The 21,392-nt window shown below is 34.6% G+C and overlaps 1 protein-coding gene and 1 long non-coding RNA gene across 6 annotated transcripts in view; one reads left to right on the top strand and one right to left on the bottom strand.

Moving 5' to 3' along the window:
* Positions 1–3,570, bottom strand: part of LOC127857309 (uncharacterized) — a 48,970-nt gene extending 45,400 nt beyond the window's left edge. For 2 of the 3 annotated variants that reach the window (XR_008038370.1, XR_008038371.1), the window contains exon 1: positions 2,110–2,715. This is a non-coding gene — a long non-coding RNA (uncharacterized LOC127857309). Of the gene's footprint in view, positions 1–2,109; positions 2,716–3,423 lie in introns of those variants that run through there. The other variant, XR_008038372.1, reaches the window with a different exon arrangement.
* Positions 3,571–4,204: 634 nt separating this feature from the next.
* Positions 4,205–18,223, top strand: LOC127857107 (serine/threonine-protein kinase pim-3-like). Of its 3 annotated transcripts, none has more exons than XM_052393481.1 (4): positions 4,205–4,345; positions 15,683–15,792; positions 15,985–16,582; positions 16,773–18,223. In XM_052393481.1, exons 2-4 carry the CDS (start codon positions 15,730–15,732, stop codon positions 17,000–17,002), a joined length of 891 nt encoding a protein of 296 aa, XP_052249441.1. In that variant the 5' UTR covers positions 4,205–4,345; positions 15,683–15,729; the 3' UTR covers positions 17,003–18,223. The 3 variants fall into 3 exon arrangements, with proteins under 3 accessions (XP_052249441.1, XP_052249433.1, XP_052249426.1); XM_052393473.1 differs by lacking the exon at positions 4,205–4,345 and adding an exon at positions 13,492–13,653; XM_052393466.1 differs by lacking the exon at positions 4,205–4,345 and adding an exon at positions 15,368–15,586.
* The last annotated feature ends 3,169 nt before the right edge of the window (positions 18,224–21,392 follow it).

The following is a 21,392-nucleotide window of genomic DNA, read 5'->3' as shown; positions in this document are numbered from 1 at the left end:
ATGACATAGTTTTGGCCCGGACAAGCTCTTTTATGGCCATTTTTGACCTTTGAACTCAAAGTGTGACCTTGATCTTGGATATATTGACGGTATTCTTTTGAGCGACACACCGTCTAATGATGGTGAACAAATGTGCCAAATGATTTTAAATTCTCACCAAGAACCACAACGTTATGGCACGGACAAGCTTGTTCCGTCCGCCCGCCAGCCGGCATTTGCCAAATTGAATAACCCGTTTTTTTCTTTGGAAAACCTTGTTAAAAAGACCAGGAAAAATCCATACTAAGCGCACATGCCCGGCATGCCAATGAAGCAATTACAATATTTGTTCACACCCCCTTAAAACAAATCATCAGATTTACACTGATCTAAAATTCAATCCTGAATAGCTCAAATCGGGATTTCCAAATAATCCGGACAATTAACACCCTTGCAACATGCATGGGTTGCTAAGTTACTAAATGTCCTACATATAACAAATTCAGAATTTGTGTTCCATCCCACTCACATAAATAGCAATTGCAAGATGTCCATTACAAACCTGTTTGTTATCATTCTGACCTTTTTGTACTTCTATAGTTTTTCAAATTTTAATGTGATTAAAGTGCAAACACCTGATTATAGAAGGTATACCTAAGATCATATTGCTTGCCATGAGTAATAATCCAACAGATTGGCTTTGTTTGTATGCCAATAGATAGAGCTTGCACATTCTTTTTCAATATGTGGTTATGGACAACTGTAAACATTACTTCATGTATTTTAAGGGGCCTTTGCATGTTTTGGTAAATTGACAAAATAAAACAAGAGCAGCTGTCACCATAGGATGACTTATGCCCCCTATAAATGCTTGATAGAAGTTATGAGCTTTTTTCGAAACCTAAACACAGATTTCGAAACCTAAACGCGGACCCTAAGTTCAAGGTCACAGGGGTCAAAATTTGTGTGCGTATGGAAAGGCCTTGTCCATATACACATGCATACCAAATATGAAGGTCATATCACAAGGGACATAGAAGTTATGAGCATTTTTCAATATCTAAACGCAGATTTCGAAACCTAAACGCGGACCCTAACTTCAAGGTCAAGGTCACAGGGGTAAAATTTTTTGTGCGTATGGAAAGGCCTTGTTCATATACACATGCATACCAAATATGAAGGTTATATCTCAAAACATAGAAGTTATGAGCATTTTTCAATATCTAAACGCAGATTTCGAAACCTAAACGCGGACCCTAACTTCAAGGTCAAGGTCACAGGGGTAAAATTTTTTGTGCGTATGGAAAGGCCTTGTCCATATACACATGCATACCAAATATGAAGGTTATATCTCAAGGGACATAGAAGTTATGAGCATTTTTCAAAACCTAAACGCAGATTTTGAAACCTAAACACGGACCTTAAGTTCAAGGTAACAGGGGTAAAAATTTGTGTTCGTATGGAAAGGCCTTGTCCATATGCACATGCATACCAAATATGAAGGTTATATCTCAAGGGAAATAGAAGTTATGAGCATTTTTCGAAACCTAAACGCAAAGTGTGACAGAAATACGGACCAACAGACGGACAGTCTGATAACTATATGCCCCCTTTTCTTTGAAAGGGGGCATAAAAATTGTTTCAGACTTGCACATTTTTGTTGCAGTTATGATATTTGTGAGAAAACAGTTATACTTAACATTAACAACCTGAAATTGATAAATCGTTGCAAAGCAAAACAATTGAATAATTTGGAGTTCTGTTGTCGTTTTTAGTGACACTACGAGCTTTGCTTATAGAAACTAAAAGTATAAAATATTGTATGAGCATGGATGGCCGTCTTAGCGTTAGACTTTTACTCCAGAGGTAAGTGGTTCGAGCCCAGATGAGGATTACTTTTTCTTTTAATTTGTTCTTGTTTTTTAATTGAGCTTTTTAGATTTAATGTTTATATTTATAAATATAACGCATTTAATGACAAACTTCAATACATGCCATAATCTGTTATAAGGTCCATTAAATACCAAGATGAGTATCAAGGAACCTGAGTGAAACATTTTATCTTATTTCGGATATATACAGGACTGCTTATTGGAAACAAAAAGTTTGCTCGATTCTTGAATGACTTACAAAAATGTTAATCAAATCAAGTAGGTTCGTTTATTCTTCGTCTGTTGTCCCATCTCGCCAACAGTCAACCAGCTCCCTCCAGGCTTGTCAGTTCCAGGCGAGTCTCTCTAGCTGCCCCCATTTTGGCCCATCTGCTTAGAATCTGCATCCAGGTCACGGCGCCAGGTGTTACTGTATTTGAAATAAAGTAGGTTGGATGCCATTAAATGTGACTTTAAACACCATAATGAGAGACAAAATAACAGGTCTATTTCCCTTCAATTAATAACAAGCAAATTCATTGAATTGATATCCCCCGCTAATTAGCTTCTGGACACAAAAGTGTTATATTTGACACTCAGGTAAAAAAGCATTTTTTTAGGTTCGAAGGGCCATAACTCTGTTATTAACAGATAGTGTACAATGCCATTTGGCATGCATCATCCTCTTATCTATACATATACTCATACCAAGTTTCGATGAAATCCACCAAAGCACTTCCAAGGTATGGCTCCCAACACAAAAGTGCCGGATGGACGGAAAGACAGGCGGACAAGGCCAAAACAATATCCCTCCGCCTATTGCAGGGTGATAATAACATGAATGTAAATTAAAGCCAGCACATATATAAATTAACTGCCTAGATGGGTGTATTAAATATAATTTAGGGCTGTACAATACTTACTGATATGTGAGCATATATTTACTTTTAGTAAATATAAATAAATGTAACAGTAATACTTACACACTTGTGACTGTGAGTTTATACATGTAACTAAACCTCCTTTATAATTTTATAACAGTGTTTTATTCCTGCCATAGTATTAAGAAGTCACTTGCTCAATAACACATTTAAGCATGAGCTGTTTTTTTTAATCTGCATACATAAGAAAACATCGAAAAAAAACACAAGAGGAGCATGTATCCGAAAGTAAATTACGTCCGAAATCGGGCAAGTTAAGCATGCGCGAAATTCACAAAAACATCGATTAAATATGGTTTAAACAGAATCATATGTAAAACTTGAATGATAAATTAAACATTATCCAACAAAAGCATGCAGCTATAACCAAAAAACAACAGCAAAAATCAGCAATATAGCGATGTTGTTGAATAACTCAGCGAAGGCTAGCAAGAAGAGAATTTTCCAGGGGAAACAACTAAAAAAGTAATGCGAACGGATTTAAATGGCTCATGCACGAAAGTTTATAATATAGCAACAACACATGATTTAGCTATAGAATTAGAATGCGAAAGATTTTTTTTAACTTTTACTCGAAGATTCCTTAACTAAATAAAATATCAATAAAAGTTTAAACTTTGAGTTTGACCTACTTAGCAATCAATGGTCAAAACAACCTCGAAATAGCTTTTTCTTCATGTCAACAATACAATTGTTGAGTTAATGTTGACGTAATACTAATAATGGTAATACTATCCATATTCTCTACCTAGAATACTCATCATATTAAAATATCCAATATTTCTTTTCACGCTAACAATTCAACATGGCTTACAATCGGTTTTGCTCGGGCATGCGCATTGCAAGCCTATTTGGTTTGGTCCCGCCTTTTTCTCCATATATGGTCATTTGAGCTTGTGGACGGCCGTGGACCATCCACCTACAGTATGACAATGTGAAATACATCAGAATTACTTTATTTAATAAGCATGTGTTCTTGTTAAAAAATTGATATGTGCATCGGTAGCCTCGTTCTCGTTTCGTTTTATCAAGGCAGGACACTCCTACCAAAATACTTTTCGTTTTCGCTCTGTAAAAAGGGTACATCTATTAACTAACGGTGTACTTATATTTTGAAAACATTTTGTTAGTCCTAATGGCATCTTCAAAACGCCTACAAATACACTCAATTGCGTGCTTCTGCCATTACTCCACAAACTATGGTATTTTGCTGAGGGTAATCAATTGACAAGTAATAAATATTTTCGAGTTTTGAGATTAGTTTTCTACAAAAACGCACGTACACTCTGATAATACTGTACCTTTAAACCGTTCAAACCGCCAAAATGACCTCATCGCATTGAGCATGGATTTCCCGCCGATGACACGTTACTAAAAATAGTAACAAATCGATCGGGTGATTGGCGGATGATGTAAGATGATGTGTTTCGCTGAATTCTACTCATTTTTCTGGTATAATCACTGTGAATAAGACAACAGACGAAAAAGGTTTTAAATTCTATTAAAAAATAAATAAAAACACATTGTTCACAACTTGGATTATTATCATTTAAGGTAAATATTAATATTAAAAACCTATTATGTAATGAGCATTATTTAATTTAACTATTGTAAAATATTTCTGCAGCAGCTCTATCAGAATATTAGCAGCAGCAACATCAGCAGCAGCAGATTCGTGTACACGTGTATTTAGTACTAGTACCGGTATGTGTAGAGTGTACAGTTTAAGACAAGGTCGTATCGAATGTATTCTGAATAAAAATTGACAGAAAACTAATATATTAAATCTATTCCAAGTTGTTGTTTTTGGTATGTTTAATATCCATAATAATTATATATATATAAGCCAGGTTGGTGGAAATGATAAAATGTTTAAGAACATTTTACAAGGTTCAAGAACGATTCAAACTTATGGTTAAAAAATTGCCCCATTCAATGACATTCCTTCATTCCAAGGCTAGGTTACGTTTATACACGGATGCGCAGGCGCTTGAAGGAACACTATGAACGTTCATTATCATTTATTATTGAACAACTTAAAACGAAAACGTTCAAAGTTCCGCGGAAAATGACATTGGCAAACACGCTTCTACATTATCTTATATTTTCAAAGGTAAATACGTATAAACAAATCGAAATATTTTTCCGAAACTTATAAATAAATTTATGCAAATATTTGTGCTCGTTTCCACTTCTTGGGAGACGTAGTGGGTCGGCCAACCCTTTTTGTCATTAAGCAGTGTGTGTGTGTGTGTTTCACTATTTGGAATGGGTCGGGTCCTTTTGGATTAGGAAAACAAGCGACGTTTTGATTGGGAAATGCGTAAAGTGTTACTGCTTTTTTTGCCAACAAATGCTATAAAAAAGAGAATACAGGTGTTGTCGATATTATACTTACTTAGATTCAAGTTATAGAGCTGAATAAGAGTTGGACTAAATGTTGAGATATCAAAAAATATTGTATTTTTTAGAAAACGTCAATTGGGAATTTTAAAGTCCCATTAGGAAAAATATATACTCTTCCATTGGGAAAAGGTCCCTGACTTTGAGGAAAACGGCCATGACATTGACGAAAACGGCCACGACTTTGACGAAAACGGCCATGACTTTTACCGAAAAAGGCACACTGCAGAGCCATATTTACACCGCACGAGTTATTTTTATTTTAGATGATCAATTAAAACAATATGTAGTGCTCAATGCAACATGATTTCTGTAGACGTTCAATTAAGACAAGTAATTATATTAAACATGACCGAAAACTCTGCTTAATCAACGCGGCTGTCTGGTTAGCTCAATGGTAACAACACGTGCTTCTCGCCTTGGTGACCCGGATTCAATGCCCCTTCCCGGAAGCATATGGGTTTGGTTGATGGTCACCAACTCACATTCGTGATTCAAGTAAGTAGAGAGGATTGATGGGACACACTCCGAGTCCACAAATATTGCTGCCTAAGGTGCAGAAGGATATACTTGTTTTCGAAATGCACACACATTTAATAAACACATGGATTTTAAAATTATATAGTATGATACGATGGATAACAAACGCGATATGTGATCGACCAAAGACATGATGTGATGGAACAACGATATGGAAGGACAAATCTGATGCACGATAAAACTGAACATCGATGCGATAGACGTAGCAACGATGCGAGACGACGGAGCAACGATATTATATGGCGTAGCAATAATGTGACGGAGTAATCATTCGATACGAAGAAGCAAGGATACGATACGACGGATCAATGATACGGAACGACGGACTAACGATATGATACGACGGACAAACGTCTTCCTAAATAACGGAGAAACGATAAGATACGTCGTAGCCCCTAAGCGATTAGTCAATATAAATTGCCGCCTAAGAGTCTTTTGATGATTTTTGCTTTGGCAGACTCTTGATTGCTCGTTTTAGTTGTGTAACTCAAACGCTCTTTGAATAATTTTAATTGATGATAATAAAAAACATGTTGGTCGTACAGGGAGTACAAACAAAAGTCGGTGTCTCTATACAATGATATGAGTCGTGTTCTGAGAAAATTGGGCATAATGCATGTGCGTAAAGTGTCGTCCCAGATTAGCCTATGCAGTCCGCACATGCTAATCAGGGACGACACTTTCCGCCTAAAATGAAATTTTTGCTAAGAAGAGACTTCATTTAAACGAAAAATGACATAAAAGCGGAAAGTGTCGTCACTGATTAGACTGTGCGAACTGCACAGGCTAATCTGGGACGACACTTTGCAAAAGCATTAAACCCATTTTTCTCAGAACGCGGCTATTATGAACGTATGCACGAGCGCAATAAAGAACAGCTCACTTCCCAAGTTTTGCAGATCTCTCCATCGTTTTTGATCACAACTGTTATTAATGCACTGATAGTTGGCATGTGTGTTTATTTTTATGTGTATAATGAAATACAACCGCATTTAAAAGAGCGAACGAAAACGCGAACGATATAATGTTGCACACATCATAACATGGGGACTATATGTACGTACGTGGTATTGCATCTTCCTCTCGGCTTATTATACGTAAACGTAGTATGGGGATGAGGTTAATTTATTATTAAAAATAATGATTTTTGAAAAAGGTAGACATACACGATATAATTTTTCATTAAATAACACAATATTAGATATAGTCGATTCATTTAAATATCTGGGGGTAAATCTTTACAAAAACGGAGACTGGAACCGTACGCAAAAACATATCGCTCAACATTCACAATTCGCATTACACAATTTGTTTACAGTATTTAATCAACTTGAATTAAACATAGACGAAAAATGTAGACTGTTTGACAGTCTAGTTGGGTCCAAATTAAATTACGCAGCCGAAACATGGGGCTTTCATGAAGGAAAAGATATCGAACGCATACATTGTAAATTCTTACTAAAGATACTAAAAGTCAGAAAATCCACAAATCTAGACGGACTTTACGAGGAATTAGGTAGACACCCAATGTATGTAAAACGACAATTGACATTAGTTAAATACTTGTTAAAAATCATTGATCCGAACAACAACCTACTGACAAAATCTATTTATAATTTGCTTAGGAGCGATGCTGAAAGTAATAATACATATGCCGGTAGGAACTGGGCTTATCAGATTGAAGAACTTCTCGAACACAAAGGATTAGCTTCTATATGGATGCAACAAAATACGCATATCCCAAACGAGTACGACCTCAAAATAATAACAAATCGAATTTTGGATATATATTAACAGACTTGGTTCACAAATATAAATAACTCAAATAGACTGACTGCATACCGATATTTCAAATATAACTTTGAAACGGAAAAATATTTAAAATGCATTAATAACAATAAATTTAGAATATCACTTACACGATTCAGAATCTCTGCACATAATCTAGCGATAGAAAAAGGTCGTCATGAAAACATACCAAAAGAAAATAGGAAGTGTATTTACTGTAATATGAATGCTATAGAAAGCGAATTCCACTTTTTATTAGTATGCCCCCTATATAACGGAATTAGACAACAATACCTAAAACCGTACTTTCGTCATTGGCCAACATTGAACAAATTCGAAATTCTAATGTCATCAAAATCAACAAAGGTATTAAATAACCTATCAAAATATGTTTATTTTGCCCTAAAACTAAGTTCAAATGTAACGTAATATAAAATATATGCCTTCAATTTAGTATGTTTATTAGAACAGATGTAATAATAAGTTAACCGTATTAACTATGATTATTGTTTCCATTTGCCTAATTTATATATATATATTTGGATAAAGCAATTATCATTGTATAATTATTGATTCTATTCTTTGAATTATTTTGACATGTCTTTTTTTTCTCTTTTGTTTTACCTAACTATTCGTATTCATCGTTTTGTGTTGTACTTCTCAAATACATGTACCATGTCTTTGCTTTCTCACAAACACATACCGTGTATAGGCTATAAATTTGCAATATGCTGTTTTATGCCTAATAAATGTTATGTTATTTTATGTTATGTTATTTTATTTTGAAGATATATAATTAACTTTTGTTTAACTCGTTATTTTGGGGGTTAGAATCATCACATCTAATCGGCTTATTCAGTAATCCACATATCGTTACGGCTTTATATTCTAGCCTCGTTCCCGGAGACGGTGCTTAATTTATGAACGTGAAGTATCTTCCCACTTTCCGCTTAAAGGGATCTTTTCACGCTTTGGTAAATTGACAAAATTGAAAAAAGTTGTTTCAAATTCGCAAATTTTCGTTTTAGTTACTGTATGATAATTGTGAGGAAACAGTAATACTGAACATTTACCATGGTCTAATATAGCCATTATATGCATCTTTTGACGATTTTAAAACCTAAAAATTATAAAGCGTTGCAACGCGAAACGATTGAATAATTTGGAAAGTTCTGTTTTTGTCGTTAAATTTTGTGAAACTACGAAGATTGCTTATATAAGGTATAAAATACGTCAAGTACGTGTACTCGGCGGAATAGCTCAGTAGGCTAAAGCGTTTTTACTTCAGGACTCTGGCAGGACTCCAGGGGTCACCTGTTCCGGGCAATGTTCTTTTCCTTTTTTTAATTTTATTCTTGATTTTTTACTGGAGCTTTTACGATCCAATGTTTACATTTATCGATATAAAGCATTTAATGAATAAGTTAAAAATGCCAAAATCTGTGAAAAGGCCCCTTTAAAATGGATTTTCGTTTAAGTTATTTAATGGGCATTTTTCACAGCTGAATTGAGCTGAAAAGAATTAACAGGTCAAAATAATTAGTTAAAATGTGGTAACTGACCAATTATCTACAACTCATATTGCTACCAGTTGTTTATAAAAAATATATATTATTTTCGATATTAGACATGACTCACCCAGTCTCTAAGCCGAAATGATCCGTTAAACAAAATTGTGTCTTTGTGTCGTATGAACGAATCTGCATGTAAACTACATTTAGACTCACGTCGTACATCGAATCATTTCTGTCTTCAGTTGTCAAAACGAAAGTACGGTTGATATTCAAATGGATTATTTTTCTCTTTCCGGGATATTGTTTTAGTATGTTGATGCTGCATTAACAAATATAAGTGTGTATGAAGTGAAAACAGCAAAAATAAACAACGGTTGCGATAGACACCTATATACTGTTAGATGACCAAACACTTCCTTTAAACGACAAATAATAAAGCGGAAAGTGTCAACCCTGATACGCCTGTGCGGACTACACAGGCTAATCTGGGACAATACTTTACGCCACGATTTTTCGTAGCTAGGCTTATTTGTCAAATGTTTATGACAACTAAAGCGACTCCTTAAAAAACGTTGAAATGCACGCACAAGATTTCGATATTTGAAATCGATAAATTAAAGAATGGAAATGGCGGGACCATGTGCAAAATAGATTTGTTTAAAGGGATCTTTTCACGCTTTGGTAAATTGACAAAAATTGAAAAAAGTTGTTTCAGATTCGTAAGTTTTCGTTTTAGTTATGATATTTGTGAGGAAACAGTAATACTGAACATTAACCATGCTCTAATATAGCCATTATATGCATCTTTTGACGATTTTAAAACCTAAAAATTATAAAGCGTTGCAACGCGAAACGATTGAATAATTTGGAGAGTTTTGTTTTTGTCGTTCAATTTTGTGAAACTACGAAGATTGCTTATATAAAGTATAAAATACGTCAAGAATGTGTACTCGGCGCAATAGCTCAGTAGGCTAAAGCGTTTTTACTTCAGGACTCTGGCAGGACTCCAGGGGTCACTGGTTCGAAACCTGCTCCGGACAATGTTCTTTTCCTTTTTTTAATTTTTTAGCCGGATTTTTTTCGAAAAAATCTCGGCTTATAGATTGATGTTGTCGGGCGGGCGGGCGGGCGGGCGGGGTGGCGGCGTGCTCGAAAATGTTAAAGTTCTTATTTCATGGTATAACTTTGGTATGCTTGGACCTAGAGTCTTGAAACTTGACATGAAGGTTGGCCATAACTAGTTAGTAACCACTGGTCATTTCAAGGTCATTCATTTGAAGGTCAAGGTCACTGTGACCTTCAATATAAAAAATGTTAAAGTTGTTATAACTTTGGTATGCTTGGACCTAGAGTCTTGAAACTTGACATGAAGGTTGGCCATAACTAGTTAGTAACCACTGGTCATTTCAAGGTCATTCATTTGAAGGTCAAGGTCACTGTGACCTTGAATGTAAAAATGTTAAAGTTCTTATTTCATGGTATAACTTTGGTATGCTTGGACCTAGAGTCTTCAAACTTGACATGAAGGTTGGCCAGGATTAACAGATGACCACTGGTCATTTCAAGGTCATTCATTTGAAGGTGAAGGTCAATGTGACCTTCAATATAAAAATGTTAAAGTTGTTATAACTTTGGTATGCTTGGACCTAGAGTCTTGAAACTTGACATGAAGGTTGGCCAGAACTAGTAAGTAACCACTGGACATTTCAAGGTCATTCATTTGAAGGTCAAGGTCACTGTTACCTTGAATGTAAAAATGTTAAAGTTGTTATAACTTTGGTATGCTTGGACCTAGAGTCTTGAAACTTGACATGAAGGTTGGCCAGAACTAGTAAGTAACCACTGGACATTTCAAGGTCATTCATTTGAAGGTAAAGGTCACTGTGACCTTGAATGTAAAAATGTTAAAGTTCTTATTTCATGTTATAACTTTGGTATGCTTGTACCTAGAGTCTTCAAACTTGAAATAAAGATTGGCCAGTACTAGAAGATGACCACTGGTCATTTCAATGTCATTCATTTGAAGGTCAAGGTCACTGTGACCTTAAATGTTAAAATGTTAAAATTGTTATAACTTTGGTATGCTTGGACATAGAGTCTTCAAACTTGACATGAAGGTTTGCAAGCACACTTAGATGACCACTGGTCATTTCAAGGTCATTCATTCTAAGGTCAAGGTCACTGTGACCTTGAATGTAAAAATGTTAAAGTTCTTATAACTTTGGTAGGTAAAAATGTTAAATGTCAATTCAAGTTCATATTTGTGACCTTAAATGTTATTGTTGTTCATGTATGTGCATGCATTCAAAACATAACACAAGGTTTGCTCATGCCTTGAAAAGTACTTACATTTCATTTTGACCTTTGAACAATATTTCAGTAATTTAAGTATTGCATTTACAAAAACACGAAAGGTACTTTCCTGTCATTTAAATCAAAAATCCGGCTTCAATGCGGTCATCTCCGACCGCGGAACTCTTGTTTCTTGATTTTTTACTGGAGCTTTTATGATCCAATGTTTAAATTTATCAATATAAAGCATTTAATGAATTAGTTGAAAAAATGCCAAAATCTGTGGAAAGGCCCCTTTAAGACAAATTAGTGCGTTAACACATGCTTTATAAATACAAACATTATAATTAGATTTTGTTTTGTTTTTTCAAAAGAAAGCATCTGGCATGTTTAAAATCGCATATTATAAGTGCATTTCACGATGGAGGTGAACGTACATCAAACACAAATAAACATCTTACAAGTGATTAAAATTTCTGTTTGATATCTGTGCCTTGAAATAAGCGAAAAACGCACGCTGATTCAGAATTTACAAATGCATATTTAATGTATTGAAACATGTTCTAATGATTTCTTAAAAAACGTTTGATGTGAATTATTAATTAACCGCCGAAGTAAACGTGGTTTACTCCAACATGCATCTGCTGTATTTTTCCGGAAGGGGCTGTTTTTCGTCTCCATTTGATTACCAGTATCTTTAGTGGTTTATTGTACCAAAAATAAATGTGTGTTTAAACCATTTATGCCTAGCGCCTAGAAAAAATGCCTCGGCGTCTCATCAGGGTATGCGCTGTTTGCTTAAAGGAATTTCTATAAGAAATATTCTTAATATAGAAATAAATATACTAGACATCCCTAATTTTGGAAATAAATTGATTCAATTTAGAAGGATGGGAGAGTCCACTAGGCATAAATGGGTTAAACTTGAAATGGTTTGTTGAACTCTGATCAATATACCGGCATATGGTAGTGCATTCATTTATTTGGATCCGTTGAAAACAAAACAAAAAAATATCAATAAAGCAATATGTTTAACATTTATAAGCATGACCCTTTTTTATTTTAAACTAGTCGAGTGATCCATTATTACAATGAAGGATACATTTGTGATATTGTATAACAATTTTCAAGGGGATTTGTGTTTCTTGCTTTATAAAATATCCAGAAAAGACAATTTCTCAATCAATGAAAAATTACAAAATTCACAATTGCCGTCCGAAAAAAACGGGGAGGAAAGTTGCATTAATTTCGTTTGAAAAGCGCATTCTCTGCAAGTGAAAGAAAAATGTGAGCACTAAAATGGAACAGTCAAGCAAAATGCATATAATAGAATTTTTGGAAATGTTTGAGCAATTGATAACAATACAATTAAAAAATATTATCCCAATCTGAAGAGTTCACGACGCGAATTTTTTTTTTCTTAAATCACGCTATTTTTTTCCAATTTGCGCGGCCCCGAGACTTTTACCAGCTGATAAAATTCGCACAGAAAGACGTAATTTTATGTTTGACACAAATATTTTAACCTGTCATGTACCAACCTTCCGTTTTGAATAATAGCTCTGAAAGAATTTATTGTTGTACATAATTCTTCCTATTGTTTTTGACAATTGAGTTTATGGTATACTCGGAAATAATGAAATTAAACGTTAAAAATTAAGTGTGCAAGACACAAATAATTACAACACAAATTTGTTGAACTAATTTGCCATCCATTCATTAGCTGACTAAAACAACGGAAGCAACCGTAATTTGATCGAAACACTCTTCACTCATAGTGTCTGTCCGTACGGAACCAAGCACAGATTAGACAAGATTGGTAATTGATACAATTAAAGAAACGAAATTGTTCACGCCTTGAACAGAATTAACGGTGCTTGATTAGTCTGTCAGGAGAGTATCAAGGCCTGTCTCATAAGCAATTAACTACTTGTTTGTATCACACAGACCGGCAATTATGTCTTTAGAGTTTTGTTGACACTTTGGGTGAATACTTTCCACACCATTGAACGTTAAGGTTCCAAACGCTGGCGGGTTCAATATAAGGGCGAGGAAAACGTGACCTGTCATCCACATTTTAAGCTGCTAGCGTGTATACACAGTATTGCTATAAATTAAGTTCAACAATTGCTTAAAAATAACTTTCGTTTCGCGCGCTCATTTTATTAACTTATTTGGAAATAGTACACGAACATCGTGTGTGGTATTTGCAAGCTGGAGTGGTTGTTTGCTTTGTTTTTGTGTTTTCTGTGAAGTAGGAAGGGAACTTTTGAGAAATGGAGATGATGATTATGATGTTGAGCGATGGGCAAATGTATGCCACCCGTAAGTTCTTTTTTTTTTTTGCATACCAATAACACATTTGAACAAATGCCTCTCGTCTTTCTTTTGGACAGCGTGATATTTAAGTATTTGTAACTTTATAATAAAATTAACACAATAAAGGATATTATGTTTGAATGATACATGGGTAATGTGTACGATGGAGCCTTTTCAAGGGAACTTACTATTTGCTAAACTTCGTGAGTTATGTTACAGTTATTTCCCTTTAACAAGTATTCGCTAGTCGAGAGCTCAGTAACTATTGAAATCTGTTGATTGATGTCTCAATTAATATGAATATTGCGCATAAATTATTGACTTTTTGTGAATATTTAGAAAAATCCGTTGAAAATTTTAATGAAAAGGTTTATAAGAAAGAAACACTTTGTAACACCAGTAAAATACTTTGACCTCAATATGTATCGCTAACACATATTCGGGTAATGACATTTTTTTCCCTGATTTGAAATATATATGCTATTTAGAAAAAAATAAAATAATAGCTTGTTAATTATTTTTCAAGTGCAACGTATCAATCTGAATTCTTATGTTTGGCCTTATTAATTTTGAACAGTTTACTATTGGATAACTCGATCGGGCTTACAAAGCTCATTTCAGTGCGTTTAGCCTCCCTTTACTAAACCTTACAAATTGGTATATAAAACGACGGTATAGCCTATAGTAAGTTACACGGGTTAAATATTACGCAGTAGCGCACATAAATGATTTATTACTGACCCAGTAGAGCCGAAGTTTGTGATCCTGTCAGTGAATTCGGCCAAGACGCAGACATATTTAGCCCTTGGGGTGAATGTCATTACGATATATACATTCCTGAAAAGTATTTGCGTGTTAAACTTCAATGCAGAAAGCTAGGTGATTGTTTAGTTTGAAGCTGAATTTCAATTGGGAAAAGGCCAGTAAAAACTTGTTCAGTTCGGACACGTATTACATAGATTTTTATTGTCCAGCGATGTCCGAAATCGAGTTGTTGTAAATGGTCTGCAGAACGCAAATGTTATTGGTGTTTGATAATAAGAAAAATTTGCAGATGCTGTATACACCATTTTCTAATTTTTCGTTGATACATAAATTAAGATTTGATTGTTTTGTTAATCTTATATAAATTTAATTGTAAAGATAATCATATTTTTAGCCATAGAAAATGTCCAAACAAAACCGCATTAATAAAAAGTTTCTATAGTTAATTTTATGTTGTTTCAAATTAATTTGTTTTTTTTTTATGTCCATCTTATTTGAATTTTATAACAACAGTCGTGGACATTTTTATGTTAAACTATACTAATGAATAAACAATGTATTATCTATAATAATAAAATACAATGTTGCAAACTAAATAACCTTATTGAATAAATATACGTTTTCCTAACTTTTGGGTGGGAATATTCATGAATCAGAGGGGCAGCCAAATAAAACGCGCGAAGCCAGTTGATTGGTTGAAAGCACTGATGGAATGTAACGAATGTAGATTCAACTGGCGGTTTGCCAAGCCAAATCACGCATCAGACATTCAGAAAAAATAGCCCATGTCTGGACAGTTATAAAACATAGAATTTATGAAAAATTAATAAATAAAGTATAAAAATACATTTTCCACCATATTTGAAGAATATTGATAATAATATTTTAAAAATTAGAGTAATTTATTTAACTTGGACGGGCGCCAATTTTGGCGTAGGAATAGTCCTAGTTATCGGCTACACACGGTTTAACGATCATAGTACACGCTCAATGGTTTGAATCTTCATAACAAAACTGTCAGCCCAGAGAGCTAGACGCGGTTATAAAATTTCACTTCACTGCAAATAACTGTACTAATAAGTGCAGTAAAAAGCAGACAAAATGTTTAAAGGAAAAATTGGATATTTTAACTGCAGTTCAACTAACTTCAATCACCAAGAAAGGGATAAACAATGTAAGTTTAATACACGTGCTGGTGTTCGAAATTATGTGTTTTCGCGATTATTGCTTGAATTATTTGAAACTTATGAATTTTCTTTACTTCTTTCAGACAAAGATCCGAGTGACTACATCACGAAAAACTACCATGTCGGACAGATGCTTGGCAGCGGTGGCTTTGGGACAGTCTACAGTGGAATTCGACGAAGGGATAATATGCCTGTAAGAAAATAATACAATTTAAAAATGATAGATTTTCGCGCAAATTTCTGAATTTAATAAGAATATTTATTCATTTATAACATGAGTTTTTATTGTTGATAAATTCCTCTTTTAAAATAATTTTATAAAAATATGAAGGAAAATTAATTACTGCATTTTATATCAAATAAATATTGCTTTATTTTTTTTCAGGTTGCAATCAAGAACGTGATTAAGAAGAAAGTAACAGAATGGGGCCAGCTGAACGGATATAATGTTCCAATGGAAATTTGTCTTTTGAAGAAAGTGTCACATATCCCTGGAGTAATAAAAATGCTAGAGTGGTTCGAAACCCGAAATGGATATATAATTGTGATGGAAAAGCCAGAATGTGTAAAAGACTTGTTTGATGTTATTACAGAAAAAGGTGCATTGGACGAAAACACTGCGAAGGACTTCTTTAGGCAAATTCTCAATGCTGTGATTAACATTCACAAGAGTGGGGTAGTTCACAGAGACATTAAGGATGAGAACATTCTTGTGGACTTAAAAACAGGAGAACTTAAAATCATTGACTTTGGTTCTGGAGCATATCTCAAAGACACTGTCTACCTCACTTTCGATGGTACCAGAGTGTACAGCCCACCGGAGTGGATCCAATATCACAGATATCATGGTCGTGCTGCAACCGTGTGGTCTCTTGGCATTCTACTGTTCGACATGGTCTGCGGTGACATTCCCTTCGAGCAAGATGAGCAAATCATCAAGGCAGAGCTGGATTTCAACAGCTGCAAACACAAAGTCTCAATTGGTGAGTTGAAGATAAAATATTTGAAAAATATTATAATAAGAGGAATTAAAGTTACCGTATTAACTATTATATTTTACATGGAATAAAATGTGGATTAAAGTTAAAATAAATGTTGTTTTTTTTATACATTTAGAAATTAGTTTTATTTATGTACATTTTCTATAATGTTTTCCTCCTTTTGTCTTGGCAGAAGTTCAAGACCTCATCAGAAAATGCCTCAGCATTCGTCCATCCGACCGTCCATCAGTTGAAGAAATTCTGGAGCACCCCTGGTTGTGCGATTCCATGTTTGTGCAAACCTCTAGTCAGAAGGAAATAAAAATTGCCCGCAACAACAGTGAAACTGACTCTTTGGATAGTGAAACGGATTCCCTCGATGGACAGTCAATGAGCAGCCAAGAAAGTGTGGCCATTGAATGAACAAGTCTTGATTGATTACGTGGAACAAAACATAATTCACAAAACATAAGTTGAAATTGTGCAATTCAGCATATAACTGCCGAAACTCAGGGAACAATACTGCATTTCGGGCCGAGTTCGAGTCCCATCTACAGGAAATTTCATGGACACTGGTGAATGTGAGGGTACAAGTCCTTTCTGCCAAGCAGAGACTTGCTCATGGAATATTTGTTTTATTTATTATGTCTGCATAGCAGATACTGCCAGATTTGAACATAGAATTTTGGTTGGTTTCATGTATGAAAGTTGCAAGCGTAAATCTTAATTTATTAGCACAAGTGTGGACCAATTCTATAATTGGCCAGTATGGGTTTTCATTCATGTGTGGAAGACTTAAGTGTTGTTTTAGTATTTTATTGTCCGAGACATGTCATTTACCATGAATGACCATCTCACAAAGAGCCATTTCAATGCAAATTGTATGAATGTTGCACTTCGTTTTAACATCAGCTGGTCATTCCATGCATGATAGGAGATATTGGATCATTTCCTACCTTTAAGGTGCTATTTAATATCATTTGCATACTAATTTATTCAGCCGAAATCCCTGCCAAATGTATAACATGAATTTTTGCTCATGACAATTTTTTGTCAATTCAAGTCAGTTTTTAATGTCTTAGTTTATTATTTTCTATCAGTGTTTTATCTATTTCTTGATAATTCTTGACTGACAAATCAAAGATCATTGTCTTCTAGGATACATTGATTTTTTTTTTATTCACATCGAATTAAGAATGAAACTTCCACTTTTTAATTATTTTAACCGTTTTCAAGAGTATCTAAAAATGTTGTAATGATGGATATGAAGCAATATTAAAACATGTAACATTTGTATAACCACATTTTAATCATTTGTACATATACTCATATATTTATTAAGACAGATGCGTGAACTGTTGGAATATATTGTGCCTAAGAAATTCAAGATGTAACAAAATTCTTTAAATGGGTTGTTAGTAAAGTATTTTATCAGAATTTTTACTGGGCCTATTATGGAAGGAAGCACTATTAACAGCAGTTCATGCATTTGAAGCTTAGCTGTAAATTGCTTAGCCAGTAAATTATTATTGTTGTTGAAATGCCTTGAATTTGAATGTATATAAATACCGAGTATTTTTATATGGAACAGATATGATAAAAAGGTTTAAAAAAAACTAAATGATTAAAAAATTTAAAATATTAGACTTGTGTTGTTTTGATTTTTTGTGTATTATTGTTCAAGTTACTATTTAAAGTTTAACATCCTATTCCTCAAGTCCTGTCATTTTTCGACAATACAATTGATGAAAAATGATCGGAATTAATTATATTATGAAAATGGAAATTTGCAATATTTCCGAAGCACATCACGTAGATATATATTTATATAATATCAATGATCACGGAACACAATTGATGCATGCAATGAAATCGCACGAGAGACAATTTACATAAAGTATATGATTATGATGTGGTCAATGACCGCGAAGAAACCCAAATTTGAACATCTCGTACTCCGCAATTATATGAAATAAAATATAGAGAAACGGCGCACTACATTTATTAACACGTATATTTATTTACAACGCCAACGTTCTATAGCGTTAATTTTACAAATAGCGCCGTGGAGTCATTGAGAATGACCGCGCCTAACTAACAATAACCATTAATACAATTTTTTTGTTTAATAATATATTGTTAAATCATAAAATGAATAAACGGCGCTAAAAATATTTAAAAACAAATGATTTTAAAATTCTTGTACAAAAAGTGCCCGCCAGGTTTGAAAGATTGCGCATTTATCTAGCCACGCCTCTTAGTGCATGGGGAGAAAGCGACGCGCTATAATAAGCTTAGTTACGCAATCGCTGACCGTTTGACCGGCGATTGTATTGCGTACTTACCTGACCGGCATCTACGCAGTTAGCCAGCGGTCAGTAAATTGATACGATTGACCCAAGGTTCACGACGCGTACGTAGCAACGCAATGTCTTGTTTATGGTCCAGAAAAATATATTGTCTCATTGGACAATCAGCTCAATTTAAACGAATGGAGATGTTAAGTTATTTACTGGGCTAGTATTTATAATTTTGTTCAATATTATTTGAAAAGAAAAACACTGTACATGCTGACAGCAAACCCAATTATATTTTGTTAAATAGAACAATTTCTTGAACCAAAAGTGAAACGGGTGAACAGTTTTTTTGCTTAAACTCGTTTGGAAATTATTTTATATCAATATACATCTGTCCCGACTTGAAATTGCGGTAATAAACTAGCGGGTCGTGTCATTCACTCGACGCGTGATCGCTCTGTCGCTAAATACACTCCTTTAAACCGCGAGCTGAAGCGTGAGAATTGTATGCGATATTCGATGAATGAAATTGCCAACGTCACACTACGCTACGAAATTACGTCCGATTGGTGGAGACGCATCTGTTTACATTTCGTTGAGGGATATTGGTAATTACCTGAAACGTATCCCGATGTAAAATAGAGGGTGTAAATACATAAAAGTCAAAGTCACGTCAATATAAGTGTCGTCAATATTTGTATTACGTAAAAGTAACAACAATAAGATGATATACCACGTTAATTATGTATATAAATTGTTTTTCTTTGTTCTTAAACTAATGAAAATCAATACCAACAGAGATGAATTGTTCACATGATAAATGAGACAAATAAAACAAGTAAAGACATCTTCAGTGAACATGTGAATCTGTTTGTGATTGTTTTTTTTTAAACTTAAAATAATTGAATGTTCAAATAAATAGATGATTTTTTTTTTGCAAAAATTGGACTAAATATTTTGCAATTATAAGGTGTTCATTCTTGTTGTCCAGTTAATCATATATTGCAAACCGGGCGATCTAAAAATAGATCGATGACAAATAGTCATAAACTGACCGTCATTAGGCAACTACTAGACATCAATTATCGGAAAGCTCGGACGATTCGATTACCAAGGGAACAATTTACTTCTTTACAATGAATAGTATGATCCTTCAAGATATGGAATATCTATACGACCATAATTTATTGTACCGCCGTCATTATTATCACAATTATTAACATAACTTTTTCTGACAACGTCATCAATACCTCCATCAACTTCTCCACCGTCATCATCATCATCATTAATATTTTTTATTAATACCCCAACTCATCGCTAATATCATCATCATCAGGAGCAGCATTAGCATAATCACGTCGTTGAGTTGGCGTCGGTGGTTATCATTACCTAAACCACCGCCATCGCAAGTGTGAACCATTCAGAAAGAACCCTCCTTGTGGTTCCATTCGCGCCGACATCTAAACACGCGCTGGACTATTTTCAGATCATCGAGATACCCAAATATAGACGCGCCTGCCTGGTATAGCGGGAACGGGGTCAGACATTTACGTACATACACCCAAACTCACACCAAGTGACTCGTAATTTATCACCACTCTCTTTTCAGACTTTCGTTTCAGCGGGGCGAATGAATGCGGGCCTTATCAGGAAGTCGGCCAAGACAGGGGGACTATATCGCAGAGAACCGTGCAACCCCACCATGTAAACATGACTTAAACCGTAATCATGTCACGACTTGCGAGCTCTAAATGAATGCTTTGACGTGGTTATCTTAAATATGATGCCTTGAGCGAGATTATGTAAGGACGCCGTTTAGCATAACAACGTCATCTGTTCAATGTCCCTCTTTCTGATCTGTTTCACGGTGTCGAAGCATCTTTGCCTTTCGCATGTTGTTTTTTTTTTCGGTAATATTTGCAAACGTTGAGAAGTATTTTGGTGATGATGGTGGTGGGGTGGTTGTGGTGATGGTAGGGATGGTCCTAGGGAGGTAGTTGTTGAGCTGCAGTGGTGCTGGTTTTGATAGCATCAACAGTATAGTTGAATCTTAATATTATCGAAATGTCCTTAAGATGCATTTAACATGAAAACGGATCAATATCCTCCCTCTTTGTTATGGTATTTGTTTATAAACGTCCACGTGATGAATGTCAAAAAACGATTGAGTTGAGGAAAACACTACTTTTGATAAAATCAACTGTCAACAAACCAGGCGACCGCTTAATAAACAAAATGAGACCATTAATGTCTGACACAATCTCCCTGTTGCTGAGAACATGATTATCCTACACAAAATCTTATTGTTGCTGTTGTTTTGATGGTAACACTCGCTGGAAAAATGCCCGATATCAGACGAGTGGAAATAAAAGCAACAACTAACAGATTAGCTATCACGTGTAATAATACCGATAGGACATGGTTTAAATCCACATTTTCACGAGTGTCGATCAAGTTTAACAGAGGCGCATTGATTGGTATTCGATTTTGTCAATGGTATCCCTATCAACGTCGTT

The sequence above is a fragment of the Dreissena polymorpha genome, chromosome 1, assembly GCF_020536995.1.
Source record: "Dreissena polymorpha isolate Duluth1 chromosome 1, UMN_Dpol_1.0, whole genome shotgun sequence".
Classification (NCBI taxonomy): Eukaryota; Metazoa; Mollusca; class Bivalvia; order Myida; family Dreissenidae; genus Dreissena; species Dreissena polymorpha.
Note: the sequence above shows the minus strand (reverse complement) of the source record. Positions and strands in the feature narration are given on the sequence as shown.

Coding starts and splice junctions, on each gene's coding strand:
- LOC127857107 (XM_052393466.1), top strand. CDS start 15,514: ATGTTTAAAGGAAAAATTGGATATTTTAACTGCAGTTCAACTAACTTC. Junction 15,587..15,682: donor CCAAGAAAGGGATAAACAAT/GTAAGTTTAATA, acceptor TACTTCTTTCAG/ACAAAGATCCGAGTGACTAC. Junction 15,793..15,984: donor GACGAAGGGATAATATGCCT/GTAAGAAAATAA, acceptor ATTTTTTTTCAG/GTTGCAATCAAGAACGTGAT.